Here is a 16,839-nt window from a genome sequence, read left to right as displayed (position 1 = left end):
TATTCTTCAACTCACAACATGATGATTTGTAAGACTATTAATGTATGTTATTTAGAATAAAGTTTTGTTGCAAATTAGCTTGTAACTATTTTTTCCAATCAATTACGTAATGATTTATAAGATTATTCAGTGCATTATTTAAACATGTCATATAACACATTAAAAAAGTTACATGACTAAAACTACAAATAATTTTTTTTTTTTTAATCATGGGTTAGAGTAAGGTTGCTTCAAACTAGTTTGGAGCTAAACTTTATTTTATTATTTAAACAAGTTGTATGATTTATTAAAAAAAAATGACATGATTAAAGCTATACATAAATGATCTCTTCAATGACTACACTAGCTCAGAGCATTGTGAAACATAGTTTCAAACAGTAAGGGCATTTGCATCAGTATATGCTTAATATAAAAATATATCAAATTTATACATTCAAGCTCCAAAATCACTCACATCAATCAAGCTAAAGAAAAATGTGTAAATATACATTATTAGAGTATTCACATTAGCTTATACAAAAAATTTCGTCTATTTTAACATAAGAACATATTTTTCTATTTTATATACTCATTTTTCAAAACACTCTACATTAGATTATCTATTTTATTCTACATTATATTAAAATATCAATTTAAAAAAAATTATTTCTCTTTTTTCGCACGTAATAATCACGATCTACATTCTTTCTTCGACCTCAGGATATGTAAAGAAATAATAAAACTACCATGCAAACCGAATAGTATCAATATAAATATACACAGTTACTATATAAACTTTGCAAATTTACATATTTTTAACTTGACTGATATAGTTGACTTTTTTTGAGGTTGAATATGTAAAATTGATAACTTTTTCTATTTTGCATTGTTTGATGCAAATACTCTTGTTGTAGTTTTATATATCATTATTTTAATTTTTTTTTCTCTCATCTCTTGTCTTATCAAATTTCTTTCTCTCTCTATGAAAATAATAATAAACAAAGAATGAAAAATTCTTATTTAAATAAAATAAATAATCTAATATAAGTGTTTTTTTAAAAAATTGTGTAAAAAAAAAAAAATCCCTATACTAAAATAAACATAAATTTTTGAAAGGACTGGATCCAAATGTTCCTCCAAAAAAAGATTTTGTAATTAGCTTTGCTTACAAGTACAGCACAACTCACACAAGAGGAACAGTGGGTTTACACTGAGAGAGTGGATTATTGGCTGCAACCATAAAAAAATATAACACATGACCACAGCATAGCAAAACCCAAACAAAACCAACTTTCCTACCATTTACAACAGAGGGAAAGACCAACGGTGTCTTGGTCTAGTGGTGCCAGGGGCTAGACTTGGTAGGGAGAACTACGGTTCGATCCCCCGCAAGCCCGTTGGGAGGAGTTTAAAACCTTAACCCCGGGACCCGCTCCGAAACCGGATTAGTCGGCCCAGTGGGTTCGGATACCGGTTGGGAAACCAAAAAAAAAAAAAAAAAACAACAGAGGGAAAGGGAATTGTCGGTCCAAATAACCTTTTTAAATGCAAAAACATAAAAAAAAAGGAAACAAGACACATGAATATTTGGTAACAAAAACACACAGACTGGACTGAGATTTCAGAGAAGCAACCCATTGTAGATTTCACTACCAAGCATCCCAACTCTCAAAGTTCAAACCCTTTTTTGACCTCCTCATCAAAATTCACCTACCCTCCTCATCCAAAACCAAACAAATCCTCTCTCTCTCTCTTTCTTTTATACTCATTACTGTGTCAAAGTTATTTATAGATCACACCCGTAATTCACTCCTACTGTCTGCCTATAATATTTTATAGATCATCATAACCCAAATATCATTTTTTTTTTCCTGTTTTAAGCCTTGATCATATTCATAAGTTGGAAAAAAAAAAAATATATATATATATATATAAATACCTATAAGATCGTTGCTTTTTTTCTTTTCTTTTTTAGGTCAAAGGCTTTTTGGAAAAAGGTTTTTCAAAAGCAAAGCAAAGCAAAGCCGTGAAGGTTTTGGCTTTTACTGCTTCTTTGAAGTTTGATCTCCGTGAACAACTAAAACTATATATATATTTCTGTGATCGTGTTTTTGTGAAAGACCCATAAAACCCACTTGGAATTTTTCTCTCAAAGTTCGAATCTTTTACGCCATGATTTGTGCTGTGAAGCAATCCGTGTCCCCAACGATTAATGGGTCCGATTTGTTTCTCCGAAAAAAGCCGTATCCGGCACGGCCGGTTCTGCAACTCGTACCGGCGTTGAGAAAACCGGAGCGACTCGGCTTGGTAACGTTGTCGAGGCCTTTGCATGTGAATTCAGTTGAGAAACTGAGTTTTGGGTCGGTGAGATATCGGGAGGATCGGATCAAATGCGAGGCGTATGAGGCTGCGGATCAGTCTAAACCGGTCGAACCGGCCGAGACGAAATCGGAGGCGGCGCGGAAGTTGAAGATCGGAATTTACTTCGCTACTTGGTGGGCTCTGAATGTGGTGTTCAATATCTACAACAAGAAGGTGTTGAATGCTTTCCCTTACCCATGGCTGACCTCAACTCTCTCGCTTGCATGTGGGTCTCTCATGATGTTAATCTCTTGGGTCACAAGGATCGCTGAGACTCCCAAGACTGACTTTGAGTTTTGGAAGACTTTGTTCCCGGTGAGTTTGAAAAAAGTTTAAAATTGGGTCTTGTTTTTATGGTTGCATGTTGTTTTGGGATGGAAGACTTTTTGATTCTTGTGATTTTGATTTGATTTGGTGGGAAAAGTGGAGCAAGTTGAGAGTATATTATGAAGTTTATGGTTGTGTCTGTTGATTTTGTTTTGATGTTTGATGGAAGAGTTTGTTTGAGGTGAGTGAAAATTTGGGTTTTGTTTGGTTGGTGAGAAGGAGGAAGATGGAAAGAGTATGATTCTATTTTAGGCCTTTTGATGTTATTTTTGGTTTGATCTGATAGTTGATTTTAGGATTTGTGATCCGTTAGTTGATTTTGGAAATTGTGAATATATTTGAATATAAGAAAATGTAGAAAGTTACCCTTTTGTTTGGTTGCTGAGAAAGTTCAGGAGAGAGAAAGAAAGTGATGTTTTGAATTGTTTGTTTTTGTTATTTGATTTCAAATATTCAAGAAAATTAATAGCCTCAAGTAGGCCAAGTAGTTGAATTTTGTCCAGTTCACTGGAATTTTTTTGTGCTTGGGGGTTTTAGTGATAAAAATTTGGTGGTATATAAATTATGATTCCATGATTTTACCTACATTTTATTGGCAACCAAGGAAACAATCAGGGTTCTGGTGTCTCTTGGGTTTATTATATGGCTTGGATTTTATCTCAATGATTGAATTCTTTGACTTTCTGGAATGGATTGTGATCTTAGCGTTTGCCTGTGTTTCAATAGGTTGCTGTGGCACATACGATTGGGCATGTTGCGGCAACTGTGAGTATGTCAAAGGTTGCAGTTTCATTCACCCACATCATCAAGAGTGGTGAGCCTGCTTTCAGTGTATTGGTTTCAAGGTTCCTGTTGGGTGAGAGCTTCCCTGTGCCAGTATACCTGTCCCTTATCCCAATTATTGGTGGTTGCGCACTTTCTGCTGCAACTGAGCTCAACTTCAACATGACTGGTAAAAATGAAACTTTATTATGTGATACACTTACGATTACTTAATTGCTTGATCTATCATCTTATCATCTCTTTATATTGGTGTTCCATTTTCCAAATGTATATTTTTAACTGTGTTGACTGCTCAGAAGAGGCAGGAAATGAATTTGTATTTGTTTATTTATATTGGTAAAAATGAATTTTTATTTGTTTATTTTTTTAATATTGGGACTTCGGATCAAAACTACTTTTGTTTAATAAAGCGAAGTATGGGCAAGTTTTGTGTTTTGCCTAAAATTGTGACACATAAATCATAAATATTTTCTCTCTTTATTCAAATGTTCTCAGCAACCAATTTGAAGGTGAATCTTTTAGTTTATGTTTTTCATATTGATCTTTTTGCCTTTTTTGGTGACTTAAATTTAAGGTGTCAAAATTGGTTTGTTTGTTTACTTTTCAACCCAGGAGTCTGTAATCTGTTGATGACAGTTTTGTGTTGTAGAGTATATCGTCATTGGAGGAGGTTATATGGTTGGACTTCAATTTTTATTGTTTTGTGTCTTGTTTTCAGAGCCCTGAATTTGGTTTCTTGAATTTCACTATTCAGGTTTTATGGGTGCCATGATATCAAACTTGGCATTTGTCTTCAGGAACATCTTCTCAAAGAAGGGCATGAAGGGGAAGTCTGTTAGTGGGATGAACTATTATGCATGTCTGTCTATGATGTCCCTTTTGATTCTCACACCGTTTGCTATTGCTGTAGAGGGACCACAAATGTGGGCAGCTGGTTGGCAAACAGCCATCTCTCAAATTGGACCCCATTTCATATGGTAATTATGTAGCAACTGTCAATTCTAGCCTAATGTCCTTGTTTGGTTGCATAGTTGCACTCTTTGTTTCTACGCATTTGTTTTTCCATGGTAGATCATAGAGATGTATGTTAAATCAATTCTTGAAAGTAATAATTATTCCTGATTCAGATGAAAACATTTTATGCCCATATTTATTGCCTTCAATTTTTGAGAACCTGTATATGCTTTTCATATTGTATGACTATCTCACTAATAATTCAAGTTTGACATTTTTCATACCATCTATTTTTTCTACCAAGTCAAATCTCTTCTAGAGATGTTTTGGATCTTCTGGGTAGGATGCACATGGCACGTAATTGCTTAGGATGTCGTGCACGTTAAGTTGATCCTCTCAGATGATAATGTGTATACCATTTGTGTCTTTCTTTTCTTGTTTTTTTTCCGCCCAGATAAATTAGAAAATCAAGAACCAACTTGTGATATTTAACCTAGGAGCTCATGTAAGTTTTCAATAATCTATTTTCTTGCTTTTGTTCATGCTCAAATCTGTGAAATGTACAGTGTTCTTGAGGGTTCTAGAATTTCATATCTGAATGAATGTGCTGTCCTGCCTCCAATAGAACTCAAGAGCTTTATAGCTTTGCTCATGGAAAGACAATCAAAAAATTTACTTGAATGCCTTATTTCAAATGTACCCAACTATTATGTAGACTAGAAAATAAAAACTTAGTCCATCAGCCCTGGCCCCTGGGGCTGCAGGTCTGGTGGTGAGGGTGGGGTGGGATTGGGATAGGTGATAGGTGATAGGTGATAGGTATTAAGGTTCAATGTTGACAAGAAAAATAGGAAACTTAGTTATGTGGCAGTCAATGCCATATTATTTGGGTTTGTTTGGGTTTGTTTAATGATCCATCCAGCATTGTTTGACCATGGTGAATTTGAAAATTTGTTTCTTGATGATTTTCACTCATATATTGCAGATGGCTCTACAGAATAGTATGTGGGTTATCTAGTATTCTGCTCAAAGACTTGATTCTAATAATTTTGGTGTTCTAATATGTTAATATTATGCCATTCCACCAATTGATCAGATGCTGATAGTAAACTTAAATTTATGACTGAAGGTGTTAGATCTTCCTCATGATGCCGTCAGGTTTTTTCTATTCTTTTTTTCCTTCTCTGGGAATGTGATGATGTTTAGGCTTTGTGACAGAATGTGTACATTGTATTTCATGTTGGATTCTGTTCTTCTTAAAAAGTTTGATGTTATTTTCCTTTTCACTTTCCATTTACTAATGGTGTGGCTGTTAATTGTACACATAGGTGGGTGGCGGCCCAGAGTGTGTTCTATCATCTCTACAACCAGGTGTCATACATGTCCCTGGACCAGATCTCTCCCTTGACATTTAGCATTGGTAACACCATGAAACGAATATCCGTCATAGTCTCATCAATCATTATATTCAAAACGCCAGTCCAGCCCATCAATGCTCTTGGAGCTGCCATAGCTATCCTTGGAACCTTCTTGTATTCCCAGGTATTTTGTTGTTCTCTTTATTTGTTGAACAATATTGTTCTCTCTCTCTCTCTCTCTCTCTCTCTCTCTCTCTCTATATATATATATATATATATATATATAAAATTGGAATAGAACTCTTTAGTGTTGATTTTTCCATACTTGAAAAAATAACCTTATCACCTGGGTGTGTTTGTTTGGAGGTAAAATAAGGTAGATAGAAAACTTTGGAAAGAAAATGGGAAGAAAAACTTTTTTGAGTGTGTTTGGTTGGGTGGAGAGGAAGGAAAATAAATGATGGGGTCTAGGTGTTTTCTCCCCGGATCCACTAAAAAGTTTTCTCCCCAAAATGGAGAGAAAAGTGAAGGGAGAAATTGGGCATCATTTTTGGACGAAAATGTCCATGTGCAATTGCACTCGTTGCTTTTCTTCACACTTTTTTTTTTTTTTTCCTCTTTGATGTTGCCTACTTTTTTTTTTTAATGGGCAATGCTTGCCTTTTTTTTCCTTTTTTTCCTTTCATTTGTGTGTTTTTCTTTTTTTAGATGTAATTTTTTTTTATGGACATGATTTTTATTTTTTAATAAATTTAGGTGATTGATTTTTTTTTTTGTTGTTTATCACTTTTTTGGTTTTAATTGGGCATCATTTTTTAATAAGGGTATATGCGTAAATTTATATAAACTCATTTTTTCCATCCCTTCATTTTTTCATTCTCAACCAAACAAAAAGGAAGGAAATTAAAATATTTTCTGTTCTCTTACTTTTTCATCTTTTCACTATTTTCTATCCTTTTACTTTTCCACCCCTCAAATACCCTAAATGAAAATGATCTAATAAAAAGACAAATTAAAAACAAAAAGATAAATTGAGAAATTTAAAATTGTCCTTCATAGGGGGACCACACTAGAAAATCTTTACCTACTTCTGAAAGCATGGAAGGGTTTGAGTTGAAGTTTAGGTGGAACAACGACTCAAACTCGGCGGTTCTGGAGTCTTATATACGTGGTAGGCTAATTTGATAAAACACCAGTTGGGTTGATTAGTTGCCCTCACTACAAGCTTGTTTAGGTGTTGGGGTTAGGTGGGGTGGGGTTGGGGAGTATGAGTGTGGATCTTAGTTACCAATTATGATTGATTTGTTGTTAGTTGAATTTATGTTAGCTACCAAAAGTAAATTTTTTTGGGTAAATAATTATATTATTCCTGCTGATAAGCTGTAGTTCAAAACTTCAAATGGCAGTCTCTCCTTTCAAGTACTAGGTGAGGGGCCATAAGATTGTGTTTCTAAGATCAAGTGGGTGCATGTGTAACTTATTATTAGAAAAATAATTAGGATATTCCTTTGCTTATCTTTTTTATAAAAGTCAGGATGACTTTGAGTGAAGTTGACTGTAGCCATATGTTATGGGAATATGCTTAATTTATGCCCTTTACATTAGAGCCTTGTATCTCATTTGTCTAAGATTGCCATGAACTTAAATGTTTTCTATTTTACAGGCTAAGCAATGAAAAGCTTGGGGTTCTGCAATTTAGATTCGTTGCTTAGAGCATAAGAAGGCGGAAGAGTGTGGCGTCAGGATCAGCTCCACCAGAGGCGTTGTTAAGAATTTGCTTTTCAGAGTCCGGACTACTGGATTTTATTCCGATGAACCAGCAGTTTTATCTTTTTGTAGATAATAATAAATATTATCTAGTTATCAACATTACTGGTATACGGGTTTACTGAGTGGCTTTTTATTTATTTTTTTATCCCCTAGTGCGGTTGGAAGGAAAAATGTTTTAATAAACAAGGATAATGTCTTAAACCTTGTCTGTTTTGATAAACATAAAATTGCAAAATATGTTCTTTGATTTATTCACAGTTCTTCATTATAAAGTTTTTTTATTTTTTATTTTAATGGGAGTGTGGACCGATGGGTTTGGTGGAGATGGAGATGTATGAGTAATTTATAGGGATCCGGGGGTAGGGTATCTGGATATAAAAAAGCATCTTCGTAATTACATTTTGCGGCGAAGTTGACTTTTTGGTGGCAACTGTTTTCATTTGGGACATATCTTGTGAGAAATTCAATACGTTGATTTGGAGATTTTGACTTCTTTGGGTTGGTCATATTGTGTCATGAGAGTGTACCGAATAGTCAGAAATGGTCAATCTTCTATGTTTTAGATGATCGGACTATTTTTGGGCTAAATAGATGATTGGATTTGTTCGAGTATCATACTCATACGTCAAATCTAAACAAAATACTCGGCTGTATATTTCTTTTAGCTTTGGACATTCACATTGGGCTAGCTACTAGCTTAAAGATGATTTTTCCATTCAAATTCTAGCTAGCTCTGCCCTAAACGTATGCTTCTCACCAAGCTAGCCACCAGCTATAGCTAAATTGTAAAAAAGTTATAGTTTCTTGTCAGGCTTGTTCAGGTATTGTAGCCTAGCAAATTATTTCTTCTCTTTACAATTTGCAGTCTAGCAAATGAATATCTTGTTTTTATTACCTCCAAGGTTCCTCTCTCTTACACACACAAACACACAAAAGGGCTTGGACATCGATCTTGAACTCAATTGTTGCAATACCATGTGAAAAGCTTTGTAGCTCATCTGGTATCTTATTGTGTTTTCAACATAGATGTTTCATTCCAAATTATTAATTTTTTTATTAAAAAAATAATCTGTTGCAATACCATGATTTTCAAAACCTAGCAAACCTCAAATTGCAAGCCAGCACAACCCATATTTAACTTATTTAAGTAAGCAACCCATATTTAACTTATTTAAATAAGCGCAATAAGACAATGAATTGTTTATTCACAGAGTTTTTCAAAAAGAATAAATTGGATTAAGGGGTATTTATTACACACAAACTGTTACACATTTTTAAACACCTCACTCTTGAACTGAAATAATGACTTGAAGTCAATTTTAAACTTGGAAATTGTGATTTCATATTATAGTTTCAGTTAAAAAATGAAACGTGTATAATAGTTTATGTGCAACAAGTATTACCTTTGGATTTGTGGTCATTTATAAATCAAATGATGGTTTTTTTGTTTTTCCTTTATTGAAACAAAATTTTTTTTTTTTTTTTTTGGGGGCATTGAGAGATAGTTTTGCAACAGCATGGGCAGCCACATTACAGTCCCTCTTAATTCAACGAAAAAGACATCATGAGAACCTAGACTTAAAGTATTGCACATAATATTAGCTATGGACCAATAGGGGGTTACTTCTTTTGAAGAAAGAGGATCAAAACAGTTTTTTTGAGTCACCTTCTACAATGATATGATTCCAAAATTCTTGATGCACTGGACAGCCCAAAGAATGGCAGAGGCTTCGGCTGAAATGGGGGAGCATTTGGTATGGATTTTGGACCAAACTTTAATAATGTTTCCTCTAAAATCTCTAGCAACTACGGTTAGTGCTGAGGAGGTCTCAATTATTATTTTGTTGAAGTAGCATCAATCACATTCGTTGCATATCAATTTATAAGTTTTTTTAAAAATAAATTTTACAATAACTTTGCTCATCAATTTATAAGTTTTTAAAAATAAATTTTATAATAACTTGTAACATTTTTTTGTAGATGGCTTTTCAAGTCGAGCTGGTGGCCTAAAAAGTGACCATGGGGTCACTAGGTTGCAAGGTTCTCATGAAACTTTCATCTTTAATATTTTTGAGATAGACAATGTAAAAAATACTCTATTGTCCTTTTTTTTATTCAAGAAATTATTCTTGAAACGATATATTTATAAAGATCACCAATTATAATCTTTTGAAAGTGGTATAAACTCCTCATCTGTCCTGTCTCTTTTTTGCTCAGGAAGTGTCTCATTCCGTTTGCATAAAGCTTTCAAACCTCTCATCTCCTCGCTCCTAAGGGCTTTCTTTTCATTTTCTTTCGGTTCTGCTTCTAATGTACTCATCCATAGTCAGTAAGTAGGAATTACAAGATTTGAAAATGTTAAACTAGCATTTTTAGGAGCTTTCCCATAGGAAAAACTCCTCCAAAAATAGGCGTATGCCACTATTTGCGGCGTGCACACGGTATTCTTTAGTAAAAGGCGAAAGAATAGTTCGCTCTGTGCTCACCGCGTGGCTGCGTGGTTTGGAAATGAAATGACTTGCCATTTTAATAACAGCTATCTTACACAACTTTATTGTCTGTTCGATATGGGACATCTACGCGAATTTGAAAGCACTTCTTCATACATGCGTAAAATAAGACTATGGCCGTGGAGAGACTTTGGTCTTCTTGAGGCAAAAGTGCCAGGCTAATGGGAACGGAGAACAGTAATTTCTTCCTTTAGCTCATGTAATGTGATGTATAAAATGGAGTTGAAGGTTGTAACTAACAGGATGAAAGCCAAGATAAGTCCAAGCATGACTCTAAAAGTTGAATTTGAGTAAGGCCTATGATAGAGTGGAATGCAGAATTTACAAGCAATAATGCTAAAGATGGGCTACATTAGACCGGGACAAGGAATTAGGCAAGGAAATCCTGTCTCCCTACCCATTTCTCATTTGTGCAGGAGATCCATCTGCATTATTGAGACATAATGAGAGAAGTCAATATTAGAGGTGGGCCAATCTCGAGAGGACCAAAGATTTTTCACTTAGTTTTTGCAAATGATAGCATTTTATTTTGTAAAGCCATAGCGGAGGAATGTCTGGCTATATCAGAACCCTTAAGTTGTAAGAACGGGCATCCAGACAAGAATTGAATTTTGGTGATAAATGATTGGCATCAAAATAGGTAATAAAGTTTGTCCCATGCTTTCCAAGCAATGAACTTACTCTGTTTTGATGCCAAGCATAGTGTTTGAACTTAAAAACAAGGGTGATACAGCTCAAGATTGGTGATAAAGCTCGGGTTTGAGGTAATAAATGACTGGCATCAAAACATGGACGAAAGATAGTTTCACCATATGCAGTTATTCTAGAAAATACATTCACGTCCCCATCTTTTAGAAATTCTTGATTGATTCTATTTTCTTCCCTTTGTAGCTTCTCAAATTCAAGCCGGACTCGTTAGTGTAGATGGGTACCTCAAATGGAAAATTCACAGTGGAAAGTCAAGTTATTAGTGAAGGTCTTGTAGAATATGGCTTGAATTAGGAGTTCGACTCCTTGTTGGATTTGGATAAGAAAGAAATTTTATTCATTTTGGGTAATTGTTGGTTGAAGTTATTAGGTTCTATTTGAAGTCTTGTCTACTACTTGATTTGGAAATCCTTTTCGAATAGAAGTGATTCTCCTTTTGTGTGTGGAAAAGAAGTCTAGTCTTTCTTGGTTTTGGATATACTAGCCAACTCAAGTCTCCTATATAAGCGTAGTGCTACTACAGAAAATTAGAGAGAAAGATGAGAGTGTGTGAGAAAAAGGCTCTCTCTTCGTTTGGTTCTTTGATATTTGTGAGTTGCAATTTGGAATAGTGAGAGAGGTTTGTTGCCGCTTGGTTTTGGTTCTGCGGTTTGGTGATTTGCTCTCTCTTGGTGTGTTGCACCTTTTGGATTTGCTTTGTGGTTCTCTCTTTGGTTTGTGTGCAATTCGCATTTGGTATTTAGTATTTGTGAACCTTTGGTTCTTTGGTTTTGTTTTTGTGAGAGAGAGCTATTTGGGTGTATTTGGGATTTGGGTTTGTGAGAGTACCTCTATACCAATTTGTATTATCCCAAATTTGTTATAGTAAAATTTATTTGTTGTCGGGGGTGGATGTAAGCTATTGCCGAACCACGTAAATCTTGGTGTTTTGTGTCTATTTTCTTTTGAATTAATTTTCTTCGTTCCTATTGTTAGTTTGAAGATCTTTCACAATCCTAAAATATTTTCACAATCAATCTTGATAATTTGAGCTTCCACTATTTTACAACAGGTCTGAAGGATGAGACTCAAGGGTAATGCTCATGATATTTGGAATGGTCTTTGGGCTGTCTTGGTTCCTCATAAATGAATCAAGTCATTTGCTTAACAAAGGAATATCTTCTACATTTGCTTGTGTCTACTACTGCTTGAAGGAGGCTGAAACTGTTTCTCATGTGCTTTGGAGTTGTGATTTTGCAGAGTCGGTGTGGAGTGGATTTCGATTCAAGGTTTGATCAAGTCGTATCCTTTCAAAGAGAAAGTATCTTATACACCCGACATATAGGACCTATGTGAGACTAACATATGAGTCCCACAACTATACACTGGACGTATACAAGATTTTTGTCCATTCAAGAGGTGGTTCACTGTGTTGAAAATCTAGGAACTGGACACTAATGGTTATGTTTGAGACATAAAAAGATAAGAGGGAGAGGAGAGAGGATTATGAAGGTAGTCGGAATGTACTAAATTTTGGTATATTCTGACTATATGCCCTCCCCTAACTCCATCTCCCTCCGTCCAAAACATGGGGTAGAGGAACCTTTCTAGGGATTTTGCACACTGATAAAATGATATCAAACAGCATATCTGAAAAACAGAAATTTTCAACTATGTAAAGATAGCCAAACTATTAAAATAATGCTTGAGTACTTTCTACCACCACATTATGTGAACGTGTTTTCTTATCATTCAAATATGAACTTTGATAAAGCAGTTCTCTTTCAAAAAGAAGCACCAGAGTGCTCCATACTAACACCCATACATCCAATCTAGCAAAATTGGTAAAATACTCAGTTGTATGTTTGTTTTAGCTTTCAGCATTCACATTGGGCTAGCTACTAGCTTATAGATTATTTTCCATGTCAAATTCTAGCTAGCCCTGCCCAAAACATATGCTTCTCACCGTGCTAGCCACATGCTAGCCACATGCTAGCTAAATTGAAAAAAAGCTATAGTATCTTTGTCAGGCTTGGTCAGGTATTGTATTAGTAGCCTAGCAAATTATTTCTTCTCTTTGGTATTGTAGCCTAGCAAATGAATCTTTTTTTATTACCTCCAACGTTTCTCTCTCTCACACAAAAAGGCTTGGACACCGATCTTGAACTCAATTGTTGCAACACCAAGATTATTGAAACCCATTGCAACCTCAAGTCATCGGCACAACCCATGACTTGTCTAACTTGTTTAAATAAGCAAAATAAGCCAATGAATTTAAAATTTTCCATAGAGTTTTACCATTTTTATTCACAAGTCTTCCAAAAAGAATGAATTGAATGTGTGCCATTAACAAATCAAAGGTTGGTGGTACTTACAATAGCCGTGTTATAGATATTACAAATTTTGCTATATAGGTCTTACAATCTAATATGTTGCTAATCACAAAAAAATAATTCAAACACTCATTTATTATCTTATTGATGTGTAGTATTGATCATATTCATTATCACATCAATTAATAAATTTTTTTGTGATAAATTTTATAGTAAATTAACTGATAAGCCCGACCAAAATGGTAATCGTCCATACAATGCAAGATAGGGACGATCTTACTAAAATCGTCCAGAGAGAGAAGGTCGTTGCTCAAAGATCCGAACACTCGTTCCCACTCTTCGCGGAACGGTTACGAAACATAAATCAAACCTTCAAACCGTTGGGAATGGCAGCTCATCATTAACACCCAGCAAAGACGTTACCAGGCTAGATTAAAGCCTCCATCAAGACTCCACCAACGGCTAGAAGAAAAAAACCTGCAAACACACATATATAAAGACAGAACCCCGAAAGGGGTAGGGTAAGAAAACACTCTAGCAAATTACTCCCATTGTTCTCCTTTGTCAATCTTTCTGACTTTGGCATCGGAGACCTTTTTGCAGGCACAACGCCGGTGAACTACTTCCTTTCGTTCGTCCACGGGTTGCAGAAGGTTGATTTGGCGAGGAACAGCTTCATCTGGACGATCATAATCAACTGACGATCAAATCATCATCAGTTTGGCGCCGTCTGTGGAAAAGACGATTCAAAACGTGATCTGTCCCCAGTCCAAATGGAATCCAGTACAAACCCAGATCCTGCTGCGCTGGCCCTACAAATCCAGTCGCTGTCAGCAACCGTGGAAGAACTCACGAGACAGAACCAAGAAATGAAACAACGACTACTACAGGAAAGCAATCGTGCAGATAGGAGAGATGATGAAGACAGCAACAGAAGGCGAACAAGCACTCCGGAGGAAGCAAGCTCGGATCTATTGAGAGAAATGAGGAAAGAGATGGACGAACTAAGAAACGCCATAAAAGGAAAGACCGACCAAAGTTTGGAGAGAATCGTCCGAAAGACGGATTCGCCCTTTACCATAGCTGTCCAGGAGTGCTCTGTACCCTCCAAATTTCGTCTACCACAGCTAGAACCTTTCGACGGGCTGAAAGACCCCTTGGATCACCTGAATACCTCCAAGGACGACCCAAATAGGGACGAGCATGAGCCAAAAGACGAAAGACGAAATCGTCAGCTTTCTGAAGAGCAACCTCGACATTTTCGCCTGGAGCCACAAGGATATGCCAGGAATCCCAGCAAGCCTCATCCAGCATCATCTGAATGTTGATCCCGAAAAGAAACCTGTCCAGCAGAAAAGGAGAGTCTTTGCTCCCGAGCGAAATAAGGCAGTGATGGACGAGGTAAATAAGTTGCTTGCAGCAAGATTTATCCGAGAAGTTCACTACCCAGAGTGGTTGGCCAACGTAGTCATGGTCAAAAAGTCAAATGGGAAGTGGAGGATGTGTGTCGACTTCACAGACCTGAACCAAGCTTGCCCAAAAGATAGCTTCCCGCTGCCCAGAATCGACCAGCTAGTAGACTCCACAGCATGACACAAACTTCTCACATTTATGGACGCGTTTTCAGGATATAACCAGATATAAATGGCTGAAGAAGACCAGGAAAAGACCGCTTTTATCACCAGCCAGGGACTTTACTGCTATCGGGTCATGCCTTTTGGGCTAAAAAATGTAGGGGCCACCTATCAAAGATTGGTAAACCAGATGTTCGAGAAGCAAATCGGGAGAAATGTGGAGGTTTACGTTGACGATATGCTCGTCAAGAGCAAGGAAGAAGAAAACCATCTGGACGACCTCAGAGAGACGTTCAATACTCTCAGACGGTATAGCATGAAACTAAACCCGTCCAAATGTGCCTTTGGGGTTTCCTCGGGAAAGTTTCTCGGGTTTGTAGTGTCGCAAAGAGGGATTGAAGCAAATCCCGAAAAGGTCAGGGCCATCCTGGAAATGTCTTCACCCAGGACGGTCAAAGAAGTGCAGTCCCTAACAGGGAGAATTGCGGCCCTCAACCGGTTCGTCTCGAAGGCAACGGACAAATGCCTTCCATTCTTCAAGACTTTGAAGAAAGCGTTTTCATGGACGGAGGAATGCGAAGCGGCGTTCCAAGAGCTAAAAAGTTATCTTAGCAACCCGCCCTTCCTGAGCCCATCCAAAGAAGGTGAAGAGCTATTCCTGTACTTAGCCGTCTCAATCACGGCTGTCAAGGCGGCATTGATTAGAGAAGATGGTGGTTTACAACTTCCTGTGTATTACGTTAGCCAGGCCTTCCAGGGCGCCGAGGCACGGTACCCACGTATGGAAAAGATCACCTTCGCCCTGATTATGGCCTCAAGGAAACTCCGTCCATATTTTCAAGCCAATCCCATCGTCGTGATGACGGATCAGCCCATTAAAAAGGCAATGAACAAACCCGAAGCAGTAGGAAGAATGGTGCAGTGGGCAGTCGAGCTCAGCCAGTTTGACATAAAATACCGTCCAAGGGTGGCGATAAAAGCGCAAGCACTGGCAGATTTTATAGCAGAGTTCACCGTCCCTGAAAACGTAGAGAACATCTGGACGGTTAATATTGACGGATCGTCCACTCAACACGGAGGCGGAGCTGGCATCGTCCTCACTTCTCCCGAAAAGAGTGTTATCAAGTATGGAGTCCAACTTAAGTTCCCGGTGACCAATAATGAAGCAGAATATGAGGCACTACTGGCAGGATTAAGAGTAGCTCGAGCACTAGGAGCTGTGAATGTTGTGCTCAGAAGCGATTCCCAACTCGTCATTGGACAAGTAAGGGGGGAGTACGAAGCAAAGGAGGCAAGGATGCAAAAATACCTCAAGCTGACGAACCAATTGATCAGTTCCTTCAATTACACAAAGTTCGTCCAGATCCCCAGAGATCAGAACACAGAAACTGATGAGGTGGCCCGAAGTGCCTCAACAGACAGCGGAGGTAAGAGGTCCGATTGGAAGATGGAAGAACAAAACCATCCCAGCATACTGGAACTTCAGATTTCCTCCGTCCACACAGACCGTGGATGGACGAGCCCGATAGCCACATTCCTTCAAGAAGGACGACTACCGGACGATCCAGAGGAAGCTAAAAAGGTAAGGAGACGAGCAGCCAGATTTACGATACTTAATGACGAACTTTACAAAAGAGGCTACTCCCAACCGTATTTGAGATGTGTTGAAAAGGAGGAAGCCAGGTACATCCTTGAAGAAGTGCATGGTGGGATCTGCAGAGATCACACGGGGGCAAAGTCCCTCGCCAGAAATATCATGAGAGCTGGCTACTTTTGGCCAACAATGCAACGAGACGCAGCTAACTTCGTGAGAACGTGTGACAGTTGCCAAAGATATGGGAATGTTCAAAGAATCCCCGGGGAGAAAATGACCACAATATTATCTCCCTGGCCATTCGCACAGTGGGGGATCGACATCATGGGTCCCTTACCTCAGGGGAAGAGACAGGTGAAGTTTCTGCTCGTCGCCATCGACTACTTCACAAAATGGGTGGAGGCAGAAGCTCTGGCAACAATCACCGAAGCAAAGGTACAAAATTTTGTTTGGAAAAATATTGTGTGCAGGTTCGGTATACCAAGGACGATCATATCAGACAACAGTCGTCAGTTCGACAGCCAAAGCTTCAGGTCATTTTGCTCGAGCTTGGGCATCAAAAATAAGTATTCATCACCAGGGCATCCCCAGGCCAATGGACAGACGGAA

At 37.4% G+C, this 16,839-nt stretch overlaps 1 protein-coding gene and 1 non-coding gene across 2 annotated transcripts; one reads left to right on the top strand and one right to left on the bottom strand.

Moving 5' to 3' along the window:
* The first annotated feature begins 1,558 nt into the window (after positions 1 to 1,558).
* LOC126694684 (glucose-6-phosphate/phosphate translocator 1, chloroplastic-like) lies at positions 1,559 to 7,783 on the top strand. The gene is made up of 5 exons (XM_050391075.1): positions 1,559 to 2,655; positions 3,394 to 3,619; positions 4,205 to 4,427; positions 5,733 to 5,946; positions 7,426 to 7,783. Exons 1-5 carry the CDS (start codon positions 2,152 to 2,154, stop codon positions 7,435 to 7,437), a joined length of 1,179 nt encoding a protein of 392 aa, XP_050247032.1. The 5' UTR covers positions 1,559 to 2,151; the 3' UTR covers positions 7,438 to 7,783.
* Positions 7,784 to 9,909: 2,126 nt separating this feature from the next.
* On the bottom strand, positions 9,910 to 10,027 carry LOC126697983 (U5 spliceosomal RNA). The gene has a single exon (XR_007646349.1). It is a non-coding gene; the product is annotated as a U5 spliceosomal RNA (small nuclear RNA).
* Between the last annotated feature and the right edge of the window lie 6,812 nt (positions 10,028 to 16,839).

The sequence above is a fragment of the Quercus robur genome, chromosome 8, assembly GCF_932294415.1.
Source record: "Quercus robur chromosome 8, dhQueRobu3.1, whole genome shotgun sequence".
Taxonomy (NCBI): Eukaryota; Viridiplantae; Streptophyta; class Magnoliopsida; order Fagales; family Fagaceae; genus Quercus; species Quercus robur.
The sequence above is the reverse complement of the archived record's forward strand: the minus strand, read 5'-3'. Positions and strand labels throughout refer to the sequence as shown.